General features: G+C 45.7%; 1 protein-coding gene and 1 pseudogene across 1 annotated transcript; both read left to right on the top strand.

The window, feature by feature from the left end:
- Positions 1–2,647: 2,647 nt before the first annotated feature.
- LOC136469560 (uncharacterized) lies at positions 2,648–3,537 on the top strand (annotated as a pseudogene).
- A 3,177-nt stretch (positions 3,538–6,714) lies between these two features.
- LOC136476932 (peroxidase 55-like) lies at positions 6,715–9,592 on the top strand. Its single transcript, XM_066474915.1, has 3 exons — positions 6,715–7,168; positions 8,656–8,847; positions 8,951–9,592. Exons 1-3 carry the CDS (start codon positions 6,932–6,934, stop codon positions 9,524–9,526), a joined length of 1,005 nt encoding a protein of 334 aa, XP_066331012.1. The 5' UTR covers positions 6,715–6,931; the 3' UTR covers positions 9,527–9,592.
- The last annotated feature ends 335 nt before the right edge of the window (positions 9,593–9,927 follow it).

Below are 9,927 nucleotides of genomic sequence, written 5' to 3'. Positions count from 1 at the left end.
ATCCTTTGAAAAATGGTTGTGAAAATGCTAACACACATACACATGGTGGTGTACACTTGGTGGTGTTGGCATATTTATAAAAGAGAAGAAGTTAGAGTTGATGTGGATCAACTCGGTGAAGAAACGGAGGCGAAAGGATGTCACTATGAGTGACAGGTCGCTGGCCTCAACTGCACCAGCGCATCCGGTCAGTGGCAGCAGTGAAGGTGCATGCTTCGGTCTTCGACCGGATGCTGGGTCACTTCGTGACCAGACACGTGGTGGGTTCGTTTGGTCCCGCTGACGTGGCGGCACAGAGAAGAGAAGGACCGGACGTTGATGCTGCGTCCGATCCTGATCTACCAGACACGTCCGATTGTAGTTGAGCGGCTCTAGGAGCTCTCTGGACTCGACCGGACGCTGCCCCTCCTACGTCCGGTCGTGATCAAACTAACGAGTCTAGTAGTCATTTGGCTCTCTTAGGACCTCTCTGGAAACGACTAGACTCGGCAGAGGTACGTCCGGTCTTGGCACTGTGCAGCGTCCGGTCATCACTTGACCGTTGGCGTGTGGCAGCCGACCGTTGAGATCAAGCGACTGAGGTTGAACAAAGGCGACGTGCATCCATTGACCGGATGCTAGATCGGGTGCGTCCGGTCGATACGACCGGCGCGTCCGGTCGACCCAAAAAAAATGCCCAGTGAAGGGGCAACAACTATTTTAGCCCATGGGGATATAAATAGAAGTGTTGGTCGACCTTTGGCCGTAGGGAAGCACACTAGAGCCTTGGTGGCTTATGTGGTAGTGCTTGGGAGCCTTCCAACTCACTTGAGCTTGATAGTGATCATCCAATCGAGTGAGTGAGCGATTCTAGTGTGATTGCATTGTGAGGTTGCATTGAGTGTCACTAGGTGTTCAAGTTACAAGCCGGTGGTGCTTGTTACTCTTGGAGGTTGCCACCTCCTAGATGGCTTGGTGGTGGTCTCCGTCGAAGCCCGCAAGAAGCTTATGCGGTGCTCTAGAGAAGAGCTTTGTGAGGGGGATTGTGCTCACCCCATAGGAGCCGCGAAGAGCAACTCTAGTAGAGTGAGACACGAAGGGCGACAAGTGGTCTGGCTAGGTCAAGTGCTAGAGCTTGTAGTAAGCACTCCACGTGGGAGAGTGTGACTTATGGGTCACCACTAGCAAGAGGACTAGCGGCAACCTTGGAGCTTGTCTCAACGAGGACTAGCGTGTTGGCAAGCACGTGAACCTCGGGAAAAATCATCGTGTCATCCTTGTATTCCTGTTGGTTTGCATCCTTGTTACACAAGCTTGTAATTACTTTCATATACATTGTGCTTGTGTAGTTGCTTTTGTAATTAGTTAGCTTGTGTAGCTTGCTAGTTACATTCTAGCTTGTGTAGCATAGAAGTAGCTCCCTTGTGTGGCTAATTTAGTTTGTGTAACCTTGTTAGTCATATTGCTTAGTTTGTATAGCTAAGTATTTGAGCTATCTAATTTGGCATTGGTTGCCTTGTTATTGAGCATTGCTAGTGAGCTTAGGTAGCATTGTGCTTTTGCTTACTAGCATGTGTAGGAGCTCCCTTGTTGCTTGAAGTACTAGTGGCATAGGTTTGTGTGGCCTTGCTTTTAGAATTGGTTAGGTGAGCTCTAGCTAGCCCGGCACCTTAGTTGCTTAATTAGGATCTTTGTAAGGTGCTAGAGAACATAGATAGAAGGGTGTAGTCTTAGCTAGATTAGTAGTTTTAATTCTGCACTTGTTTCGGTTAGCCGACGCGATTAATTTTAGAAAGGACTATTCACCCCCCTCTAGTCCGCCATCTCGACCTTTCAGGTTGTCTATGGTCTATTGTAACAAGGTTGTTGCTTGATCAAGTCTAAGTCAGGGTACTAACACTTTTCATATATACAGTATGCTAACTTAATATATTATGCAGTATTAGTCCTCATGCATGTATGTTGCGTTACTAACATGTTTGTTTCCATTTAACAGGTTACATTGAATAAAGAAAAACATTTTTGTCCATCTACTGGGAGAGTGAGGACCAAGATGGCATGATACCATTGGGTAGCAGAGAAGGCAACCCCTTACTAATGAAGGATCCAAACATAGGTGCAAAGAAAATACAAGAAGAGCTAGATGACAAGTATCAAGTTAAAATTGGGTATGGTATTGTGCATAAGGGTTTTATTGTAGTAGGAGAACAAATTCATGGGACATGGGAAGAAAGTTTTGGATATTTGTTCAACTTCAAGGCATAGATTGAGCTTAGGATGCCAGGAAGTATTGTAGAGATAGACGTCGTGAATAAGGAGGAAGGTGTATTTTTCCATAGATTCTTTTGTTGTTTGAAACCAAGCATTGATAGTTTCTTAAATGGTTGTCGGCCATTTTTAGTATTGACTCCACAGCTCTCAATGGTAGATGGAGTGGCCACTTACCTTCAGTTACAGCACTAGATGGACACAACTGGATGTTTCCAATTGCATTTGGGTTTTTTTATGGTGAGACTACTGATAATTGGACTTGGTTTATGCAGCAGCTGCAAAAGGCAATTAGGAATCCACCCACCTAGCTATAAGTTCATATGCTTGCAAGGGTCTAGAGAATGCAGTGAAGAAGGTATACCCTTGAGCAGAGCATAGAGAATGTTTTGTCCATCTCATGAAGAATTTCAGCAAGAGGTTTCAAGGACCTGTATTTGGGAGAATGTATCCTACAGCAAGGACTTTCCAACCAGAATACAATGAGTACTTAATGAACAAGATGTATGTAGTGAATAAAAAGGTTGAGCCATGGTTGAAAGCCAATCACAAGTTGAAGTGGATGATGAGCAAATTTTCAGAGGCAATAAAGTGTGATCATATCACTAATAATGTGGTAGAGGTTTAGAACAATTGGGTGAAGGACATTAAGGACCTTCCCATAGCTGACCTTGATGACACTCTTAGGTCAAAGTACATGGAGCTTTATGCAATAAGGAGGAGAATAGGTGAGAAATTTGAAGGACATGTAATGCTGCCAATAGTTGTTCGCCAACTATATACAATGAGTCGTCAGTTGGGTCACTTGAAAATAAAATAAGGTGGATGGGATGAAGCAGAGGTGACAGAGGTCACAGATTCCTAAAAGATCATAAGACATGTGGTTAATATTCAGAATCACACATGTACCTGTAGGGAGTGGCAAGTCTAAGAAAAACCATGTGCACATGCTTTGCTTCTAATCACCACACATAGAAATCCTAAGATAGAATATTGCCTTATCTATACTACTCAGTGTACCATTTTAGACTAGCCTATGGTGGTGTGATCAAACCACTACCTGATAAGTCTCAATGGGCAAGTGTGGATCCTGGATTTAACGTCCTACCACCACTCGATAAGAGAGAGGTTGAAAGACAAAGGAAACTCAGAATACCTAGATGCACTGAGAATAAGGAAAGCAAACCCAGGGGCAAAGGCATGTGGCAAGTGCAGTGCAAAAATTGCTTAGGTCATGGCCATAGGACAACATCCCCAAAGTGTCCTCTCAATGGAACAAAGAAGAGGTAAATGTGTCTGCCTTTTTCGACCTAACTCATATTTTCTTCATATTTTGAACTTATCTCAATTTTACATTTACAGAAAAAGTCGGGCCAAGAAAGGAAAGGCAGGTAGGCCTGCTGGTTCTACCAAAGGTGATGCGGCTCCTAGTCCATCCATAAGTCAGAAGGTTCATGTGTAAGAAAATTCAGTGAATAATAGTCCTGGACCTGCGTAAGAACTAGAAGGCACAAAAGAAATTAGCACTAGTCCCGGGCCTGTTACAAGAAGGTGAATAAACTGAACACTAACTTGGAACTTGGAACACTATCTATTTTTTAGGCTAAACATTTGTCTTATTTTTAGCCAAATGCAATTAACAATGATGGAATTTGGAGGCACTAATCAGATCACTGCAAGCCCTAGAGCAGTTACTTGATTCAACTTGTTTAACATGTTTGTGCTTATCTTACTTCATATACTGAACCGGTCTATTTTCCTATGGTATTTAGTCAAACTGGAGAAGGGGCGAGTAATACTATAGCCACTCCAAGGAAGAGGCTAGGTCTGAAGAAAAAACTCACTCCAAAGAAGAGAAAGAACATCGATGTTTGAATATTCCAAGAACAACGTTTGGAGACTTTTGTATTGTTCTAGATTCTCGGCCATCAGGATGCTTCTTTTGTCTATGTAAACCTGTAATCTTAAATTGGCTGGGTAATTCTATTGTCTCTATGTGAACCTGTACTCTTTAAATTGCCTACATGGTTGTATTGTCGACTTGAACCTATTTACTAAATTGTATGGTTGGTTCTATTGTGTACGTTGAAATTTGATTATAATTTATGCGTTGTTTACGTTGATTTGGACTAAATATGTTAGATCTGTGTAAAATTTAAGTTCTGAGGACTATGAAAATTGTTGGGTGAGCCGGCAGGGAAAATGTCAGGGAGAAAAGTGCGTAAACCGAGAGAAACGAGGTGCTGAGCGAGCGTCCAGACCACCAGAAAAGAGTGGAGGGTAGTATCGTCATTTCCTGTGGCCTAAACAGTGTAAAGAGGTAGGTGGAAATAAGAAATGAGACAAATCCTTCATGATCCCTTGAATTGAAACAATTCACGTGCGTAAGGTTAAATATTGAAAGGCTTACGAATTAAATGTCAAATACTGAGAGGCTTGCGAACTCAGGTTACATAATGAAATTTCTCGCCGCTGACGTCCATCGAGCGAATCTTCCTTTCCTGGGTGTCTGCCCCCCTTAGTGTTATGCCTGGGGACGGACGATACGGTGTGTCGGCGGCGAGCATTGCTTTGGGGTTGGGGGCAGCGACCATTCTCGTGCAAGACCAACGTAAAATCCGAGCAAACACGTGTGATCGAGCTGATTTGTGCGAGTGCGAGGATTCGTAGCCGAGAGGAGCGACGAGGAGGGCAAGCGTGAAGCAGGATGATGCAGGTGAAGACGGGGAGACGAGGAGAGGTGGACAACAGGACAGCGCCGTTGGCGTCCCGTCCGTCGGGTGATCCCGGGATCCGAGGCTGAATTGCTGAAACCGGGGTCGACTCATGGGCCCCAACGCAGATGCGACGCAACCAGCAGCAGTGCAATACAAGTTGCTGAGTTGGACTGCTTCCCCTGAATGCGCCTCACGAAGCACTTGCGTGCTTCCCCCACGGTTTCGGTTTCCAATTTCTCTCCGTGAGTTTGACAATCACACTGTCTGTTCGCTTGTTGGTTTGAGCCAGTCCAAACCAGTCAGTCAACAGTGTTTTTCTCTCACAATAAACCAGTACCAGTCAGCCCAAACTAGCTCAGAAACCAACCAGCGAACAGACCGACAGTTGTCGCCATCCTTATGTACAGTACTTCCTCAGTCGAAGATCCTGTATGCCTCGTCACGGGAATTAAGGAGAAGAGAAAATAAATATGATGCACAACAAATAAGAAGGTCGAGATAGAAATAGAGATGTATTGAAAAAAAAGGAAATCTATTGAGAAAAGGCGGTGTGGATGTCCTCATAGATTTATTATACTAGAAGTATACCTCGCGTGTCGCTACGGAAATTATGGATGAATTTGAATAAAATTAAACTAAATTACTTATATGAAGGAATAAACTATTATAAATTAATGGTAGTGGATGGCGTGGCATACTAATAACAACAGTTAAACGCATGTGATAGTGGGTTTAAGATTATAAGATATATAGAATATAGAATATGAATATAGATATAGATATATAGCTTTTAACTATCCTAAGTTAAGCTTTTTCTGATACTGTGTCCAAATGAAATATATTACGTTAGGAGGAAAGGAAATCGTAGTAGCCTCAAAGGAAGTTTCTAAGAGAAATGTACAAAACCATGGGATCTCAAACAAAATTGTTATTGTACTTGTAAGGGTAGAATCCCTTTCCTACTCAATGTGTTTAAAATGACTAATTCGAATTACAAAAAAAATCAACCATAAAGGATGATCTAATCGTAGTTTCGAGAGGCCTTACTTTGGGCCTCCACAAACCGTTAAAGCAAACACTTTTGCCCGACATCACAAAATGAGATGCCCCCCATCTTTTGCTAGGTAGCTAGACTTTTTTATAAGGAAAAAATGTAGATAAGTATGACTGTATGAGAGCTCAATCAAGAGATTATATATGCAACATATAACTCGTTGGAGCTCCTGGCATAACCAATTTCATTTTTTTTAAATAGAACCATTCTAATTTAGCTTGAGGAGCTTTATTATTAACTTTATTATATTATACTGTCCTAAAATAAGTGTCGCTAATGTATTCGTGCCATTCAACTTTGTATCTCTAAATACATTTATTATAAAAATAATTCAACAATCTATATAATGATATTAATTATGCACTATAAATATTAATATTTTATACTCTCTCTCTGTTCTAAATTATAAGTCGCTTTGATTTTTTTAGTTCATCCATTTTGTTATGTATTAGACATATTAATATATCTATAGATGCATAGCAAAATGAATATACCAAAAAGTCAAAGTGACTTATAATTTAGAGGAACGGAGAGAGTATATATTTGATTAAAGTTAAAAGTTAGTGACTTTTTGGGAATTGAGAAAACATTTATTTCGGAATGGAGAAATTATATACTTATTTATAAAAAGGCCTAACGGCAACGGCCAATCATTTCTCTCATCGAGACATCGGCTGATTGCTATAAAACATTTGCTTTCCATTCCATTCACCCCCGTCCCCCCGGCATCCCCGCTGTCCGCGACCATAGCCGTTCGCCCGTTCGGCTCCACCACTTCGTCCCCGCTCCTCAGCACCGCCGCCTCCTCCTCCTCCTCTACCCCGCCGCTCCGGCCAGCTAGCAGGCCTACCCTACACCAAGCCACCGCGCCCCAGCCAGGCCCCGACAGCCAAGGCGGGGCCGGCGGCCGGCCATGGAGAAGCGACGAAGAGGCGGCGTGTCGTCCCTGATGGTGCTGGCGGCGTTGTTGACGGTGGCCGCAATGCCGTCGCCGCCCCGCGTGGCGGCCGCGCTGTCGCCGGACTACTACAAGGACAGCTGCCCGGACCTGGAGTCGATCGTGCGGTACGAGGTGACGAGGAAGAAGAACGAGACGGTGGTCACCATCCCGGCGACGCTCCGCCTCGTCTTCCACGACTGCATGGTCGGGGTGAGTAGTAGCACACGCCGCGAATCCTCTCCTCTGCTCTCCTCTTCCTTTGCTTTCATCGCACTCATCCATGGTTTCATTCGTGCGTGCTCCCCATCCTTGCTCCGAGATGCACAATTTTTAGGGGGGGGCTGCACATGGTGCTCAACTTACTGATCTACCGCATTTGATTTTTTTAATCTGTTTTTTTTTTCCTTGGGTGGTGGTCTGGTTCTCGGTTCAGCTGTGATTCGTGCGTGCTAGCAGCAGAGTTTAGTTCCCACTCCTCTCACCCTCCTCTCTCAACTTGCTCTCCCCTGTTGTGGAGGAATCAGAATCATTCTTTCTCATCTCCTTTCCTCTGTTCGGTCCAAGAAGGCAGAAGCCGTCTCTGGAACCACAAAAGTTGCAAGTTGCTCACTGCTTTTCCAGTCAGATAACATGGGCTGTCTGCCGCTTGCCTCTTCTGATTCCCAGTTCGTCCTTCATTGGCTCATCGCAACTCGCAAGCCCTGCCTGCCCTGTGCTGCTCTTCTGTGAATCGTGCTGAAAAGAAAGAAAGAAAAAGAAATGGGTGCCTTGAGATGTTGCCAATAGAAAACCGGATTCGATTTGGCCGGGGAAGGGGAGGGAACAACTCGAGAGCCCCGCGTGGTCGTCGGTTGCGGCAGGGCGCGCATGTGACGACGCGGCTTTTCATCAGCCCCTCCGGATTATCAAAATGCCAGCCGTGTGCCGTGTCGGAGGCAGCGGGCAGCGGCGTGGCGTCTCGTCAGAAATCACCACACCCCGAATCCCGAGCGGCAAGCGCGTCGTCGACCTGCCGAAAATGAGGACGGCCAACTCATCTGTTTCTGGGCTCTGAAAATTCTCGCAGAAACTTTTTATGGAGAATTCTTCAGGTCCAGGCGTAGCTGGCTGCTTGGGAAACGATTTCAATCATGTTTCACCAACTCACTTGCAGCTGGTTTGGTTTCGGTTTTTGGAAGGATTCATATACCCAATACTCCTACCTGCTGCAGCTCAACAGCTGGTTACATGCATGTTGCCAAGAATATGACGAAGATGCTGCCTTTGGCTGGCTCTCTGGTCTCTGCTAGTGTTGTTTAGTGGCATCCTGGCAAGCAAGCAGCTGGCATCTCATTCCAGTCCTTTTTTCCTCCACCTTTTCTTTTCTTTTCTGGGTTGACCTAATACATCGGGTGCCGCGTGAGCTCACGTCGAGCACCAGTTGTATAGGACCCCCACGCTTACGGATAGGCAGGCGTATTTCATATTCAGGCTTTTTAAACCTTATTAATTTCTTTATAGGAGCAAAATACATTTTCCGGTCACCAATGTATATGGACGTTGTCAAGTTTTCTGAACACAATTTCAACTGCCAAATATGCTCTATGTTTTTCTTTTACTCGCAGGAACATTACATTTCTAATTGCAAAAAGTATAAAAAAGAAAAAGAAAAAAGTAATGTGATGAGTAATCCTGCCGTTTCACCTCAACAATCACAGGGTTGCGACGCCGCCGTCCTGATCGCGTCCAAGAACAACGACGCCGAGAAGGACGCGGAGGACAACGAGTCGCTCGCCGGCGACGGCTTCGACACCATCAACCGGGTCAAGGACGCCGTCGAGAAGAAGTGCCCCGGCGTCGTGTCCTGCGCCGACATCATCGCGCTCGCCGCCAGAGACGTCGTCTACCTGGTAACAAGCCACACCCACCGCCTTCATCTCTCTAGCCTCCGATCGAGCCAGTCCCGGCCCTGGATCAACCTGATGATATATTGGTGGTGGCAATGGCATGCAGGCGGATGGCCCCTACTGGCGCGTGGAGCTCGGCCGGCTCGACGCCCTCGCCTCCAGGGCGAGCGACGTCAAGGGGAAGCTGCCGGCCCCGGAAATGCACGTCAAGGAGCTCACCCCGGTGTTCCAGACGAACGGCTTCACCACGAAGGAGATGATCGCCCTCTCCGGAGCGCACACCGTCGGCTTCGCGCACTGCACCCGCTTCACCAACAGGCTCTACAACTACAGCAGCAGCACGCCGACGGACCCGTCCTTCAACTCCGACTACGCGGATCAGCTCAAGCAGGCGTGCCCTATCAGAGTCGGCCCCACCATCGCCGTCAACATGGACCCCGTCAGCCCCATCAAATTCGACAACGCCTACTACACCAACCTGCAGTACGGGCTGGGGCTCTTCACCTCCGACCAGGTGCTCTACACCGACGAGACTACCAGGCCCATCGTCGACAGGTTCGCCGCCAGCCAGGAGGAGTTCTTTGATGCTTTCAAAGCCGCCATGCTCAAGCTGGGGAGGTTAGGGGTGAAGACAGGGAAGGATGGAGAGATCAGAAGAGTCTGCACTGCCTTCAACCATTAGAGGGAGGGCCTGCATGCAGCAGCGTTTGTAACTCAGATTATCTCAATGCTGTTTGGAGTTGATCGAGATGCGTATACTGAGATTGATTCTTCTCTCTCTCTCTCTCTCTCTCTCGCTCTCTCTCTCTCTCTCTCTCTCTCTCTCTCTTTGCATACAGCTGCCAAAGTTTGAAGGTGTTTTTTTCTCTGTTTGTTTCTTCCTTTTCCTTTTCTTTCTTTTTAATATTTTTTGTGGCTATTGATTTTTTTGGTGCATTTTTTGTACAGACTGAAGAGTGTACGTAATACCATGATCAACTTGAGGATTTTTAATTGAAAAGGTTAATCTGACGATATATAGGTCTAATAAAGAAAAGGATATTTTGGCTTGGGTTCGGTTTTGTATAAGTCCAATGCTGTTAC

This window comes from Miscanthus floridulus, chromosome 8 (genome assembly GCF_019320115.1).
Source record: "Miscanthus floridulus cultivar M001 chromosome 8, ASM1932011v1, whole genome shotgun sequence".
Lineage (NCBI taxonomy): Eukaryota > Viridiplantae > Streptophyta > Magnoliopsida > Poales > Poaceae > Miscanthus > Miscanthus floridulus.
The sequence above is the reverse complement of the archived record's forward strand: the minus strand, read 5'-3'. Positions and strand labels throughout refer to the sequence as shown.

Excerpts from the sequence above, each read along its gene's own strand:
- LOC136476932 (XM_066474915.1), top strand. The coding sequence starts at position 6,932 with ATGGAGAAGCGACGAAGAGGCGGCGTGTCGTCCCTGATGGTGCTGGCG. Across the intron at positions 7,169-8,655 it reads TCCACGACTGCATGGTCGGG|GGTTGCGACGCCGCCGTCCT; the intron begins GTGAGTAGTAGC and ends CAACAATCACAG. Across the intron at positions 8,848-8,950 it reads CCAGAGACGTCGTCTACCTG|GCGGATGGCCCCTACTGGCG; the intron begins GTAACAAGCCAC and ends AATGGCATGCAG.